Raw genomic sequence first — 17,670 nt, 5'->3', positions numbered from 1 at the left:
ATGGTAGAAAAAACAAAAAGTGTGTACCCAAAATATTGTTTCCATCAACGTTCTCTCGCTAAACACAAACCACATGGAAAAATCGACAGTTTGTTTATCCCTCGTTGAACCCTCGCTAAATGCCTTCATTTTTTACTGATTAACGAGGAATCAGGGTGCATCGATAAATACTTGCAAGGTCCGCAACTGATCTCTCGCTAAATCCTGAGTAATATGCTATATGTTGAATAAATAAAGTAATTGTTTAGACAATCATAGATCTGTCGTAATCCCTCGGTATAAGCCTAAAATTTGCTAGCGAATAAATCCATCGCTAAATCCACAATTGAAACTTAGGTTTCTAGTAGTAGGTAAGATATTTTTCGTTTTGTGCACATTAAGTCATTGATTTTTTTTGCGCATTTTTCCATTAAACTTTTTTTTTTGTCTATATCTTGCCTTTATGACCGATTTGTGTGGGTTTAGCTGGTTTCCGGTGTTCTTTGCATCGCTGGCTTGGCTTTTTTCATCTTGTCCGTCGAGCTTCTGACCAACAATGTTTTTTCTAACAATGACTCATTTTCCGATAACTCCGTTTTTCTAGCGATTGCTTCTTGGTATAGGTAAAAAATGGTTTCTTGGTGGTGTAACAGTAGTGTTGGAAGGTCAGATGATGTGATAAGAGTTGTGCTGCCGGTTATTGCTGCAGATTGCGATGGTAGAAGGAGGGTGAAACAAGACTTGATGGTGGCAGAAAAATGGGTGGTCGGAGGTGATGATGGTTCCGGTAATCTCGGTGAAACCGGTGGTTGTTTAGTGGCTGCTGCAAAGGTTCTTCGCGTGTATATACACTACTAGAAAACAAAGGCTTTTGCTATAGGAAAATAGCTATGGAATATTTCCATAGGAAATAACCTACACAATACCTACGGAATAACTATGGAATGGAAAACCCTAATTTAGTAACGGAATCGCTACAAAATAGCTACGGAATAGTTATAGACAAAAATCGGTAGGTATTCCGTTAGTAATTAGCTACAAAATTGCTACGGAATAGCGATGAAACTAAATCTGTAGATATTCCATAGGTAATTCGCTACAGATTAGCTACGGACTACCGACAGAAGAGAATGACTACATAATAGCTACAGAATAAATTTATATTATTATTATATTATTATTATTATTATTATTATTATTATTATTATTATTATTATTATTATTTGAGTCTTACAACTATTTTTTTATCGTTTTGTTTTTACATATATAAAACGTAAACAATTAAAAATAATAATAATTAGTATATCATGTATTTGTTTAATGATGTTAATTGTGCCTTAAGAACAAACATAGATAACTTTTTGTTTATTATATATATAGTAATGGGTTCTAATTAATGAAGTTGTAAAAAAAATGAAACAACAAAAATAACAAAATTTGACCCTTGAAAAATAGAAAAATAAAAAAATAAAAAAAGACTGTAGGTAATCTGTAGGTAATACCTACGGATTACCTACCAATTACCTTTATCTGTAGGTAATCCGTAGTATTTTCCTATAGATTACCTACGGATTTTTTTATTTTTCTATTTTTCAAGGGTTAAATATCATTTTTTTTTTCGTCTTACTGTTTTTCACAACTTAATTATACTTTGATTGCTTTGTTTTGATTGAGTTATACATAACATAAACTTACATACAAACATATGCATCATTAGAACCCATTACTCATTTAGAAGGTTTTTTTTTAATCAAAGTTATTTTCTAAACACAAATACAAATAAGTACACACATTTACATACACACCATATGTATGTATTATGTTTAGTATATCATGAACTTGTTTAAAGATGTTAATTATGGCTTAATGACAAACATAGATAGTTTTTTGTTTATTATGTATATATAGTAATGGGCTCAAATGATGCATACATTTGTTTGTAAGTTTATGTTATCTATAAATTGGTTAAAACAAAGCAATCAAAGTATAATTAACTAGTGAAAAAAATGAAATGAAAAAAATGACATTTGACCCTTGAAAAAAAAAATCGTAGGTAATCCGTTGGAAAAATACCTACGGATTACCTACACATTACCTTTATCTGTAGGCAATCCGTAGGTATTTTCCTACAGATTACCTACGGTCTTTTTTATTTTTCTATTTTTCAAGGGTCAAATGTCGTTTTTTTCGTTTAATTTTTTTCACAACTTAATTATTGTGTCACACCCCGAAAACCAAGGCGGAAACATTTCCGGGGTTGACTCCACGTTGAGTATCAAATCCAATGCACATAGTAAAGCAGTAATCACAAAACATTACATTACATAATATTGTTTACATCTGTTTGCAAGTAAAGTTGTACAAGTATTTTACATATGTAATATGAACAAAAGTAAAGACGAGTCTTCTGTACGCTCCGTCTTCTCCAAAAGGATCGCTAGGTACCTGTCTAATGTTGACCTGAGAATACAAGCAGTTTGAAAATCAGCATAAAGCTGGTGAGTTCATAAGATGTTTGTTTTGTGAAAATGTACGAGTTTCCTTTGGTTTACCGAAAAGTTGTTATCCAAGAAAATCCCATATTTTCTTAAAAGTAATGTTTGATTAATTGTTAGGTTACACGGTTCTGGTTATGTTTAGCTATGATCCTAGAAAAGTCTCATACTTTCTTGATTGTATGTTACCAATTGTGAAAGATATAAAGTTATCTGGTTAATTACACTTTTCTAGTTATGTAACATTCCACAGGAAAGTCCCATACTTTCCTAAAAGTAAGTTTAGTTATTGAATTTTGATGTAATGATTGATTTCCATTCGTACCTATTGTATTAACTAGGTATTCTGATATCCTAATGGTGTTACACTAGAGTGTACCTAGATACGTATCTTCGTATTCGTATTCCTATTCTTAATCATATTCATATACTTATTCGTATTCGTATTCGTATTCGCAGTCGTATTCCTATCCATAATCCTACTCCTAACACTATTCGTATTCGTATTCGTATTTGCAGTCGTATTAGTTTCCCTAATCCTACTCCTATTACTATTCGTATTCATATTCGTATTCGTATTCGTATTCGTATTCGTATTCGCAGTCGTATTCGTTTCCCTAATCCTACTCCTATTACTATTCGTATTCGTATTCGTATTCGTATTCGTATTCGTATTCGTATTCGCATTCGTATTCGTATCCCTAATCCTACTCCTAATACTATTCATATTCGTATTCATATTCGTATTCGTATTCGCATGATTACTTTAGTATTCCTATTCGTTCTATTCCTAGTTATAGTTTCGTATTTGTTCTGTTTTCAATTGTACTTTCGTATTTGTTCTATTCCTAGTTATAGTTTCGTATTCGTATTCGTAGATTATAAAATATAATTTAGATTGTAGCATTTTGTCATGAAATTTGTGACTAGTCTGAAAGCTACTTCTTAATTCGAACTATTTGATAAACACAATTTTTAATATTAGAACATACAAAATGAAATCAATTGAACTGAAAACAATAAGTTGTAGTACAAGATTTCCTTGTACTTTTGCTTGTATTCCCCCTGAAAACAATGAAAAATAGTTGAAAAAGGGTAGGGGTATGAACTCACCGGATGAGAAATGTGACGATTTCGGATGCTAAACATTGGTTCGGGGCTTGCAAACGTACGAGATTCCTATGTATAATGAAAAGATACACATTTGTATCTAATTAGGACTTAGATTACTTAATTGTTAGGGACAAACACTTTTGGTCACGGAAACACCCCATTACAAGTGTTTGGAAGGACTCGGGTGACATCTACGGACGTGTAATGGCATTAGGGACTTGGAATTTGAGTTTACTCCCCAAGAGTAAACTCATACAAGAGTTTTCGGCCTATAACACCCATTCCCCATGAGTTTACGGCCGTAAACTCATGGTGGGGTGGTTTATGGTGCAAATTGGCTTGAAACACTTAGGGGAAAATTTATAGGGTTTGATTTAAGGCTTGGAATTAATTTAAAACACCAAATGACAACACTTAAGGGAGTTTACGGCCTTAGCATGGAGCTTACGACCGTAAACTCCTATGCACCCTTGAATAAGTGTTTTAATGCTTCCAAATCAATCACATGTGATTCCTAAAATTGTTCCAAGGCCTTTCATGAAGTTTTAAGGGACTTTTGACATCATTTTTGGAGTTTACGGCCCATGAGACCCCCTCATGGCCGTGAACTCCCTTAATGGGTGATTTATTATGTTTAAAGGTCTAAAACATGTTTGTATACACTTCTAGAATTTATTCTAAGGCTTTAGGTGTGTTAAAGTGGCATTTTAACACCTTTAGAGGAGTTTACTCCCCAAGAACATGGAGTTTACGGCCCAAGCATGTGCCTTGGCCATAAACTCCCATTTACCCCTCAAAATTGATGTTCAAAGTGTCCCAAGGCCAAAACCATAATTCTACAAGTCGTATCTAAGCTTTGTTGGTGTTTTAGAAGTGTTTAAGGGCATAAAAACCCTTTAAATATGGGTTTACGGCCTAAGCACCATTCGGGGCCGTAAAATCATATACAAGGCTCTAAATCATGGATTAATGCATTCTAGGTCCATTCCATAAAGTTATCTAGCCATATCTAAGGTCCAATTGTGGTTTGGAAGGGTTTTGTTGCTCCAAAAACCCCATTTACTTGAGTTTACGGCCTAGGACTGTTCCAGGGCCGTAAACTCATGATAATGGTCCTAATCCATGGTTTAAACTCGAATTTGAAGGCTGGATAGGTTGCATAACAAGTTATGGAAGGTACCTCAAAGATTTGGAGCCTTAAATTGATGATTTGGACCCTTAAACTTGGATTTAGGAGAGAGAGAGAAAAAGCCTCAAATGATAGCTTGAATAAGTTTAAATAGGTCCTAAGTTTGGGACACGGTGGAATTCTACCTGGTACCGACGTTAAACGGGGCTTTTGGTCGCACCCGATTAAGTTGCCGTTACTCGATATGGTTGATTTTAGAAATGTTCCGATCGCTAATACTAGGCGTTAGAATGAGTTCTAAGGGTATTAGGACATTCATTAAGTCATAAAATAAAATCCACATTAATGACTTAATTTAATTGACGGAAATCGGAAACGAAATCAGAAACGGCGATTGGATGATCGAAATGAGTCGCGAAAAGGGGCACAAGCAATGAAACGAAATTTCAGGTTGTTACACTTTGATAGCTTTGTTTTGTCCAACTTATACATAATATAAACTTACATACAAACGTATGCACCATTAGAACCCAATACTCATTAAAAAAAATTATTATTTAAATCAATGTTATTTTCTAAACACAAATACAAATAAGTACACATATTTACATACACACCATATGTATGTATTATGTTTAGTATATCATGTATTTGTTTAATGATGTTAATTCTCTAAGAACAAACATAGATAGTTTTTTGTATATTATATATATAGTAATGAGTTCTAATGATGCATATAACTTGGTGAAAACAAAACAATCAAAGTATACTTAAGTTGTGAAAAAAATGAAACGAAAAAACGATATTTGACCTTTGAAAAATAGAAAAATTAAAAAATATGGTAGGTAATCTGTAGGTAATCCGTACCTTTATCTGTAGGTATTTCGTAGGTATTTTGCTACAGATTACCTACGGATTTTTTTTAAATTTTTTTATTTTTCAAGGGTCAAATGTTGTTTTTTTCGTTTTTTTTTTCACAACTTAATTATACTTTGACTGCTTTCTTTTGACCGATCTATACATAATATAAACTTACATACAAACATATGCATCATTAGAACCCATTACTCATTTAGAAGTTTTTTTTTTTTTTTTTTTTTTTTTTTTTTTTTTTTTTGAATCAAAGTTATTTTCTAAACACGAATACAAATAAGTACCCACATTTACATACACACCATATGTATGGCTTAATGACAAACATAGATTGTTTTTTGTGTATTATGTATATATAATAATGGGTTATAACGATACACACGTTGTTTGTAAGTTTATGTTATGTATAAATTGGTTTAAACAAAGCAATCAAAGTATAATTAAGTTGTGAAAAAAAAATGAAACGAAAAAAACAACATTTGACCCTTGAACAATAGAAAAAAAAATCGTAGGTAATCCGTAGGAAAATACCTACGGATTTCCTACAGATTATCTTTATCTGTAGGCAATCCGTAGGTATTTTCTACAGATTGTTACCTACAGTCTTTTTTATTTTTCTATTTTTCAATGGTCAAATGTCGTTTTTATCGTTTTATTTTTTTCACATCTTAATTTTACTTTGATTGTTTTGTTTTTACAGAGTTATACATAACATAAACTTACATACAAACGTGTGCACCATTTGAACCTATTACTCATTTGTAATTTTTTTTTTGTCTTTTTAAATCAATGTTATTTCTAAACACAAATATAAATAAGTACAAACATTTACATACACACCGTATGTATGTATTATGTTTACTATATCATGTATTTGTTTAATGATGTTAATTGTAGCTTAAGAACAAACATAGATAACTTTTTGTTTATTATGTATATATAGTAATGGGTTCTAATGATGCATACGTTTGTTTGTAAGTTTATGTTATGTATAACTTGGTTAAAACAAAGCAATCAAAATATAATTAAGTTGTTAAAAAAACGAAACGAAAAAACGATATTTAACCTTTAAAAAATAGAAAAATTAAAAAATATGGTAGGTAATCTGTAGGTAATACCTACGGATTACCTACAGATTACATTTAGCCGTAGGCAATCCGTAGGTATTTACCTACAGACTACCTACGGTTTTTTTTTTATTTTTTATTTTTTATTTTTCATCGGTCAAATGTCGTTTTTTCGTTTAATTTTTTTCACAACTTAATTATAATTTGATAGCTTTGTTTTGTCCGACGCATACATAATATAAACTTACATACAAACGTAGGCACCATTAGAACCCATTACTCATTAAAAAAAATTATTTTTTTAAAATCAATGTTATTTTCTAAACACAAATACAAATAAGTACACATATTTACATATATACGGTATGTATGTATTATGTTTAGTATATCATGTATTTGTTTAATGATGTTAATTGTCGTTTAAGAACAAACATAGATAGTTTTTTGTTTATTATATATATAGTAATGAGTTGTAATGATGCATATAACTTGGTGAAAACAAAACAATCAAAGTATACTTAAATTGTGAAAAAAATGAAACGGAAAAACGATATTTGTCATTTGAAAAATAAAAAAATTAGAAAATATGGTAGGTAATCTGTAGGTAAATACCTACGGATTACCTGTAGATTACCTTTATCTGTAGGTATTCCGTAGATATTTACCTACAGATTTTTTACGGTCTTTTTTTATCTTTTTATTTTTCAACAGTTAAATGTCGTTTTTTCATTTTATTTTTTTCACAAGTTAATTACACTTTGATTGCTTGTTTTGACCGATTTATACATAACACAATTGACATCGTTTTGCAAAGCAAGATATCTTCCAAAATTATTGAGAAACAAATTTTGCTTATAAAATCTAGATTCAATAGTTTTGTTAAAATCTATTTTGGAAATTATGTGGAACCTATTATTTGCCAAAAAAGTAGTTCCATAAACATTTTACATTTTGCAAAATCTGTTTTGATAAAATATATGATCATTATGTTAGGTATATATAAAAGACTGACAAAATACGTTATAACTCAAGAAAAAGTATATTATTTTAATGGTTAAAATGAGTTTTAAGTATATTATTTAAAATTTAAAATTATTATTTTAAAAACATCAAAAATGTTAAATAATAAGATAGTAATAATTTATTTATAAAACTTAGTCCTTATATTTTTAATTAGCTTAATATTTGATTATCTACAAATTTCCTACTGTTTGGGTTACCTACCCATTTCTAACGAGCCAAAATTGATAAAACCCATTGTAACTTCATTAGGTCAAAATTTTCTAATGTCCCGCCTGATCTAATTTCCCTCCCATCCTGTGGAAAATATGAGATTGAGAAATCCCTTCCTTCATCCCACTTTCCAAATGGTAGACGAAATCGGCCATGCCGGAATTGTTGTCGCTGCCGGAGTCGACCGCCGCCAACGACATCGTCCTATTCCCGTTACTCTTCTCCGCCATCTCGCCCTACTCCCGATTTCTCTGATCTCCCTCCACCCTATTTGGATTCCACTGTGGTTTCCAGAATCGATCAACGCCATCCCCACTGCTTTCGACTCCTCTTCACCATATCTCATGTCGCTCCTTTGCCTTTTTCTACTCTCTCATCGTACATCGCCATCATCGATTCAGATTCCACCACCGGTCTATTTCAACGCCACTGCTCCACCAAATCTAAACCTCATTGGAAACCCTTATCGGTTCACCTCATCACCGCCGCCACCGATTTAGGAAGACGAAGCTCGCTGGAAACCCTCACCATCGTTGTCAACCGTGCGGGTTACACGGTCATCCACCATCATCATCCAGGATCCGTATCCGATCACCCACCGCTGTCAGCCACCATTGTTAATCTACCGTCGTCAATCAGCCGCCATCCTCAGCTTTGCTTTTGTAAGGTAAACTAATAGAAGATAGCCTAAGTTAGTTTGAACGATTGAGAAAGTTTGAAATTATAGATATGCATTCAAATCCAATCTAATGACCTTGATTGTCAAACCCCTAACTTTTGTTATAATTTTCAAATGGAGTTGTTTTATATGTATGTTTATAACTTCTGTTATAATCTATTTCCATCTGTGCCTTGTAAGTCGTGAAGTGCAACAAGGTTGAATAGATTTGGTTTTAACAATTATTAGAAACATGCTTCATGTGGAATTACACGTATTTTGATCATAATCATTTTAAATAAATTATTTTTACTTATTTATATTAAATAACTTATCTGATATTTCATATATAATTAGAATTTTTGTTTTCAATCTTCTTAGGACCAATATTAAATAATTAGCTAACAAACTTGGCTTTTCATGTTAAAGAAGCTTACTAATGCTATATGCAGGAAAGCATAATGCTTTTGGAAGTTGGAACTTGGAAGATATAGTAAGCTTGCTGAAGTTTAAGAGTCGGTGTTTGGAAATTGTATGTAGTTCATGGGACACATTCTTGCTTCTTGTTGGCTTGTTGCTTTTAGGTAGTATACAGTCAACGATTTTTACGTAAATAATGATCCAATTTTATTAATAAAGTATTTTTGGATTTTAAAAGCAAAGTACATTGCTATTATGGATAGTATGCTCTTTTAATGAAATAAAAGTAAAGTACATTGCTATCATGTTTTAAAGTTGAATTACATTTACTAACTCGATGTGTTTTTCTTGCCATTTTTAGGTAAATGAGTTGTGACAACAAGTGTCAAACAGGCAACATGCCATGGAATAAATGTAAAGTCAAGTGTATTTGCAAATGGAACAAAAGTGAAATGAAATGGAATTGCAAATGCAACTACAATTGGCGGGCTTTTATGAGAAAATTCAACCCGTCCGGTAGTCCACTAAGTAATTCTTAGTTATTGTTTTAAAACACTTAATGAATGTTATGTTATTGATTAGTTCTTAGTTTTTTTCATGACATTGTAATGGTATTTTGAGTATTTGAATGTATGAATGTTATGTTGTTTACCATTTTAATGTTAATGAATATAATAGTATTTTGACTATTATTATAATTATTTTTGTGGTTATTCTTGGGTTACTTTTGAGCATAAAATTTGGATATTTTTTAAATTATAAATTTAATATAGCAACAGATTTGTGACATAATTGTATTCAATAAAAGCTGTCAAAAAAAAATTGTAGATATTCTGTAGGAAATAGAGTCCAATACAGTCTGTAGGTATTCTCTAGGAAAAAGGAGGCAGTGGGTATTCTGTAGGAAAATAATCTGTAGGTACTCTGTAGTAAATAAAGTTCGTAGGTATTCTGTAGGAAAATAAACCCGTAAGTAATATGTAGGTAATCCGTAGTAAAAGATTTTTGTAGGTATTCTGTAGGTAAATTTCCGACAGAACATTCCGTAGGAAAGCGGTAGGAAAGTTTGTAGGTGCTTCGTAGGAAAAAATTACCCATGGGGTTTTTACCTACAACCTGTTTTTTTGTAAGAATTCTGTAAGTAACGCCTTGCTCCTACAGATCTCCTACGAATACTGCTGTAGGTAATTACCTACTTTTCTAGTAGTGATATCCATGATGACCGGAGTCTCGTAGGAAAAACCATGTTCTTTAGAGACTCGCCGGAGAAGATGACCAGAATCTTGTTGGAGCTGCAAAGAACATCGAAAACAGGTTAAACCCATAGCAACTGGGCATGAGTGTAAGAGATGGACAAAAAAAACAAGTTTAATAGACAAATTTGGACAAAAAAAATTTAGTGAATAAATAAATGTTTAAAAAACGAAAAATATATCATCTTTTTGAGTAATTTTCATAAAATAAATGAGTCTTTGACTTTCTGTTGCAAATGGATTATCGTTATAGTGAAAATAAGACAATAGATGAGATGATCTCTTAACCTTTGAAATAATAAGTGGGTTTGTTGGTACTGAAAGTTTGAATTGAATTACTAAAAATGAATGGTGCACAATAACGACCTATCATTTGTGTGTACTGTGTAGCTTTCATTTTCCTCCAAAGTTTACTTTGAAAATTGAAGTCAAAGTAGCAAACCTTACTCGTGCTTCCTTTTAAATATAGTAAATTCCAGAAATGGTCCCTATAGTTGGTACAAGGTCACAGTTTTAGTCAAAGTTTCAAAATTTTCACAATTGTTTCTATTTCCATCAACTTTGCTGATTTTGAGTTTTTTGACTAACCCCTTTTGACTTTGCCGTTAAGTTTAATTTAAAAAGATATTTTTTGCCCGTTACAAATTTAGCTTTGATATTTGCATGTTTTTATTAGGGAATCAAGGTATAAGATAATGGGAATTGATTTAATAAGTAAGCCCAGATAGTGGTTGTATATGAAAACGAATCAGATATTATTCCGAAATTATGTTGAATAATTAAAGTATTTCTAAGTATGCTATAATTATAAATTATACGCGTATGTGGTTTGTTTTCTCAGGAAATTTAATTAGTATAGAACAAGATCGTACGGGTGAGAATTATTTGATCCGGAACCAGAAAACCTGAAAATCATATCGAACCGATATCGATTTCATACCAAACCATATTTAAATTCGGTTTTTGGTTTGGTCCGAGATCAAACCGAATTATGAATTGGGTTTTTGGTTTGAGTTTTGGTCTCATGAAGTTTAAACCAAACCGAATCGAAAAAACTGAATTTCATAAAGTAATTACTTAAAAAATATATTATATATATTTCATTGTTTGATTCATGATCCTAATTCTTATTGCGCATATGTCATTTCATTTTAGGATCATCAATATTTTATATATTAAATAAAAATATTAGTTATAAAGTAAAAATCATTATAGCTAGTACTAGGACCATTTTATTATTTTATGTATTAAACCTTGAATCTGTTCGTATGAAACTTTAGATCTTTATGTTTGCAACTTTAGGTTTTTATTTTAAACAATTCTAATTTATATTTGGAAAATTACGACATTAATTTTTTTTTTAAAGTTAATATTTGGTTTTCTCGGCTTTCAAACAGAACCAAATTGAATTAGAATTTGGTTTTCTGTTTGCTATAGAGAATTTGAATAGATTATGTTCGGTTTTCGAATTATAACAAAAAAATTTCAAACTGAGGAAACTAAAGAACCTATAAACCGAACTGATTCCCAACCCTACAAGATAGAGATAAAGTTGAAGAGTAAAAGATATATCTAGTTGTACTACATGTTTAATTTATTGAATGCTTTTATTTCACATGATGTTGAAGTTAACAATTAAACTGATTATTATCTACAACTCCATAGCTTATCTTCAAATACATTTTGTTCCCATTGAACTTATTATTCTCTAGAATGACATTTTGGCACTTGTTTGATAATAAATCGATAGATAGCTTTTCTTTAATTATAAATATTTTCTTTTTTCTGTTTTCTTTTTATGTATAGAACAACCGGATTTAAAATTTTTAGTTCGAGACATCTTTTTTATAAAAAAAAAATCAATGTTAGTAACTTATATGTACATATTATATCAATCAAATTTAAAAATTTACTTACTTGTTTGTATTATTTGTTCAATTACATACGCTCACCTTTCAAATTATTTCTATTGTAATTGCCAATCGACCTTGAACAATTGAACGGAAATTGCAGGAGTTTATATGATTGTGATTTATCTCGACTCTTGTTGTCACAAATTTGAAACAATGACCGCGAAATACTGAAACTGTAATGCTAGTATTCTTTTTCATTGATGTATAATTCATTTGACCCTAAAGCCCAAATGTAATTTTAAAATTTGAGTTGGGATTTTCATATAAGTGACATGGGCATTTAATGTCTTTTTATTGGTATATAAATTCCAAGTATTATTAATAATATATGTAACAAACCTAACAAGCATGCAACTGTATTGTCATTAATGTATTATTATTTGTCTTCTAACTTTTTAATAAAGTAGTATTAAGGGAAAGATTTGGTCACACCACCTGCACTCCTATCAAATAGCATCATTGGTGCCTTCTAAAAACTAGGGACAGTTTGTTAACAAGGTTTAATTGTAGCTAAAAAAGGTTAGTAACTATAAATTTGTACTTTACATATGCAGCGTGGATATGGAAATATAGAAAATTTAAAGTAAGATGGAATATTGTTATTCATAATTATATTTTGACATAAAGATCTTGGGCAATTATATGCGTCATTATCAATGGAGTAATTTGCTTGGACCTGATAGGGAAAGCAAGGATGCCAAGTCCCACCACACAGAAATTTTGGCTTCGTATTTACATCTATTTGTTGTAAGGAATGTATGTCATTTGTCAAACATGTGGAATATAGGTGATTGATGATTTGATGAATCATTCCACTGTCAATGTGCGTATTTTGTTGAAGTTATTAGAAAGTTTCAATAATCTATCAATAACTTTCATGTTTGACCTCTTAGAACTTCACCTGAGGGCTTAAATGTCAGTAGTATAGAACCCAATTCTGGTGATATGTTTCTGCTTATGTTATAATACATGTTATCACTCTTTCTCTCTTTATCTATCTCACTGTCTAAATTTTGTACAAGTCATGTGCTTCACAGAAAGAAAAAGTTTAGTAAGGTTTCTGGTCCTGTATTTGTCTCTGGCCATAACTATCTCATCGGGAGCCACTACCATATCTGCAAACCAGTCTCTGTCTGGAGACTATACAATCATATCCAAAGGTGAACAATTCGAGCTCGGTTTCTTCAAAGCAGGCAACTCCTCCAAGTATTACATAGGCATCTGGTATAAAAAGCTCTATTCCAATCCTCCTACCATTGTTTGGGTAGCAAACAGAGAAACACCCATCTCTGATAGATTCCGTTCAGAATTAAAAATCGTTGATGGTAATTTGGTGCTCTTGAATGAGTCCAAGTCCCAGATTTGGTCCACAAATGTCTCCACCACCACCACTTTGAAGTCTGCAATAGCTGTTCTTCATGATGATGGTAACTTAGCTTTGAGTGACAGCTCAAATTCAGTTGAACCTATTTGGCAAAGTTTTGATCACCCAACACATACTTGGTTGCCTGGTGCTAAATTTGGTTATGACAATAGAGTGAAAAGGAGCCAGCTTCTAACGTCATGGAGAAGCAATGAAGATCCTGCTGTAGGGCTCTTTTCTTTGGAGTTCGACCCGAATAGTATAAATTATGTGAGCAAGTGGAATGGCTCCCAAGAATATTGGACAACTGGGCCTTGGAAGGAGCAAGTTTATAACTTCACACCTGAATTGATCAGGCTAAATTCCATTTATAATTTCAGCTACTATAGAAATGAGAATGGGAGTTACATCACTTATTCTCCCACCATGATAGCTAGATTTGTAATGGATGTTTCTGGTCAACTTCAGCAGCAATCATGGTTGGAAACTACCAAAGGGTGGAATACACTTTGGTCTCAACCTAGAATGCAGTGTGGGGTCTATGCTTTGTGCGGGGCTTTTGGTACTTGCAGGCAGACTGAACTCCATTTCTGTAGTTGCTTGATTGGCTTCAAGCCTAGATCCGAGAATGATTGGAATCAGGGTGATTTCTCTGGTGGGTGTGAGAGAAAAACCGATTTGCGATGTGGGGGAAACGTGGAAAAGTCTGATTTTCTAATGGTTACAGTCAGGAGCTTGCCTCCAAATAATTCTGTAGCAGTTGGGACTGCTGGAATATGCCGTACAACTTGTTTAAGCGATTGTTCCTGTAATGCTTACTCTTTTATCAATAATCAATGTTCAGTTTGGGATGGAGATCTCTTGAACCTATCAGAAGACAATGCTAGTGGGAACACAATCTATGTTAAAGTTGCTTCAAAAGAGATTCCACATCGTAAAAAGAATAATTTTGATACCGTGGGGGTTGTTGTCGGGTCGGTTGCAGGTGTTGTTTTTGTCTTAGGTCTAATTTTTCTTTTAATCTATAGAAGAAAGAGGATATTGGTTGGCAAGACAATAATGGAGGGATCATTGGTGGCGTTCGCCTATAAAGATTTAAAAATAGCCACCAAAAATTTCTCGGAAAAATTAGGAGGTGGTGGTTTTGGCTCCGTTTTTAAGGGGGTACTTCATGATTCGTCCATTGTGGCAGTGAAAAAGCTTGAAAGCATTAGCCAAGGAGAAAAGCAATTCAGGAGCGAAGTTAGCACAATGGGTATAATCCAACATGTTCATCTTGTACGCCTTCGTGGGTTTTGTGCAGAAGGTAACAACAAGTTATTGGTGTATGATTACATGGAAAAAGGTTCTCTAAATAGCCATCTTTTCCATGAAAAACAAGTTCTAAACTGGAAAACAAGGTACCAGATTGCGCTTGGAACTGCAAAGGCATTGGTTTATCTTCATGAGAAGTGCCTAGACTGTATAATTCACTGTGACATAAAGCCAGATAACATTCTTTTAGATGCTGATTTCCAACCAAAAATTGCTGATTTTGGGTTGGCAAAGCTTGTTGGTCGAGACTTTAGTAGGGTTTTGACAACCGCAAGGGGGTCAATAGGGTATCTCGCACCAGAATGGTTATCGGGGGTGGCTGTGACAGCCAAAGCAGATGTATATAGCTATGGAATGATGCTTTTTGAATTAGTTCATGGCAAGCGGAATGCAGAGCAATGCGAAGATTCAAGGAGTACTTTCTTCCCTGGTTTGGTTGCAAATGTTCTTATAGAGGGAGGTGATATCCTTAGCCTGCTAGATACAAGATTAAATAGGGAAGCTTGTACTGAAGAAGTGACAAAAATTTGCAAAGTTGCATGTTGGTGTATCCAATATGAGGAAGAGAGTAGGCCTGCCATGAGTCTGGTGGAACGAATTCTTGAAGGGGTTTCAGATGTGAGCATGCCTCCGATTCCCCAAATTGCGGCTTTATTTGTTGAGGACATGGGGGATGACGCGTTCTTCACCGATTCACCTTCAAGCGGGTGCAGACTAGTCCATAGCAAATTTCACCGGTGGTGAATCCTCATCAAACATATTATCTTCTTGAAGGTAATTCCCTTTATCTTCTTTGTTATTTTCACATTTGACATTGTGTCTTCATAAAAATAAACGAGTCATTGATAGTTCATGTAAGAAAGATCTTTAAGGTAAGTTTATCAAGAGTACATGTCTCTATACATACATTAATATTCTAATTCTATATTATATTCCTTCGTGTGGAATGAGTCTACTATATGTAATACTTGTGTATAGCATTAAACATAATTTGGAAGGATTTTTACTCTATTCAGAAGTTTTGTTGGTTTGAAAATGTTTTGGCATCCTTATGTGCTATCACTTATGATGGGATTGAGACCGAAAGGCCTAGGCACCCAACTTTGACATGAGATATTCCTAAAACAGGTAAACGACATTCCTTTCATTAGTTGGACTAAAAGCAGTTGGAGATATTCCTAAAGCGGGTATGAGATAATCATTTCATGGGTTAGCCTAAAAGTGAGATTGAGATATTCCTAATCACAGGTGTAAGATATTCCTTCTTATCAGATGCATTTGTGTGCTAACTATCCATCATGACTAGTGTGATGGTTCAACTAGATCAAAGTTTAATTATACGAGAAATTATTGAGTAGAATGCTTTGTGCTTTCTATTCAAAAGCTTGGATGTTGATTATGATTTAGAGTTTGGACTATAAGGATTGACAGGAGATTAGGAAATAGAAGTATTTGTATTGCATGTTTATTTCATAGGATTATTCCCTTGTTATGTTTTGAGTTATTATTACTTGTCAATTTTTACTTATCATTGTTTAACATATTGGATATTATTTGGAGTTTGACTTTGGATTGTTGTATTATTATACCCATTTGACTTTGAATGATAGGATTATTAATTATACCGCTTGAACACAAGCCTTGGCTTTCTATTCGTCATTACTTCAATAAATCATTTGCTTCCAATTTGTTAGTAGAGAACATTTTTTGAATGAGTCAGAGCCAATGTCGAAAACAAAGCGTGTAGAATCACTGAGCGTGCATAACAACGTCTGAATGAAATTATGTCAGTAACGAATGTTAGTATACAACTTCACATTTCAAATCAAAGAAAAATTAGTTAGAATTAGGAAGATAAAAAGCTTAAATCCTTCCCAACCCATTTAAAATTCTCAAAAATGATTTTTCATCGAGTTGTTTTGTAAAAATATAAGCCAATTGGTGTGTTTCTTTAACAAAATGAACTTCAATACTGTCATCCTCAACATGATCTTTGATGAAATGGTGTCGAAGTGCAATATGTTTTGTTTGGATTGTTGAACTAGATTATGGCATATGCGAATTGCACTTTGAGAATCACAATATAATGGAATTTTCTTCATGTTAATCGCATAGTCACATAATTGACTTTTGATCCAGATCACTTGAGAAGCACATGCCACAACATCAATATATTCAGCATCAACTATGGAAATCGATACACATGTCTGCTTTTTCGACTGCCAAAACCAAAGAGTTGACATCCTCCGGCAGTACTCTTGCGATCCAATTGACAACCTCCAAGATCAACATCATAAAATGCGAATAAAGAATCGTGTGTTTGATGCATACCGCATTCCAAAAGTCGGAGTTTGATGGAGATAATGAAAAATATTCTAAACGGTTGTGAGATGAGGTAACCTAGCATTCGCTTGGTACTTGGCACAATTTGTAACACTACCAAAAATCACAACAATTTTAAACTTTTCAAAGCCAATCATTCAAAACCATTGTTTTCAAAATGTTTATTCAATATCAGAGTATCCCAAAATCATAAAAACCCATAAACAAGAGGATGTGCACGGTCACGCCTTCACCTTTCCACAATCATTCAATGTACCAGAAACAATAAACTAACACTGGAAGCCAAATATTAGTGAGTTCCCCCAAAATACCACCACATAAACATAACAAATAACAACATGTGTTGGGTCCACAACTAATGATCTGGATTATCCCTGATCCCACAGTATGAGTCTGGATTACCCTCAGGCACACATATGATATTTGGCTTGCTCCCGAGCCTACAACATAAGTCAGGCTTGCCCTAGGGAACACAACTTATGTCTGGCTTGTTTAAGTGTCCTCAGTACGAGTTTGG

The 17,670-nt window shown here is 32.8% G+C and overlaps 1 protein-coding gene and 1 pseudogene across 1 annotated transcript; both read left to right on the top strand.

Moving 5' to 3' along the window:
- Positions 1–609: 609 nt before the first annotated feature.
- Positions 610–9,665, top strand: LOC145035387 (uncharacterized). The gene is made up of 3 exons (XM_078983935.1): positions 610–821; positions 7,929–8,556; positions 9,329–9,665. Exons 1-3 carry the CDS (start codon positions 610–612, stop codon positions 9,341–9,343), a joined length of 855 nt encoding a protein of 284 aa, XP_078840061.1. The 3' UTR covers positions 9,344–9,665.
- A 3,259-nt stretch (positions 9,666–12,924) lies between these two features.
- On the top strand, positions 12,925–15,687 carry LOC145033570 (G-type lectin S-receptor-like serine/threonine-protein kinase At2g19130 pseudogene; annotated as a pseudogene).
- Positions 15,688–17,670: the final 1,983 nt, after the last annotated feature.

This window comes from Lactuca saligna, chromosome 3 (assembly GCF_052625555.1).
Source record: "Lactuca saligna cultivar CGN05327 chromosome 3, ASM5262555v1, whole genome shotgun sequence".
NCBI lineage: Eukaryota > Viridiplantae > Streptophyta > Magnoliopsida > Asterales > Asteraceae > Lactuca > Lactuca saligna.
The sequence above is the reverse complement of the archived record's forward strand: the minus strand, read 5'-3'. Positions and strand labels throughout refer to the sequence as shown.

Excerpts from the sequence above, each read along its gene's own strand:
- LOC145035387 (XM_078983935.1), top strand. The coding sequence starts at position 610 with ATGGTTTCTTGGTGGTGTAACAGTAGTGTTGGAAGGTCAGATGATGTG. Across the intron at positions 822-7,928 it reads GCTGCAAAGGTTCTTCGCGT|GTCAAAATTTTCTAATGTCC; the intron begins GTATATACACTA and ends TAACTTCATTAG.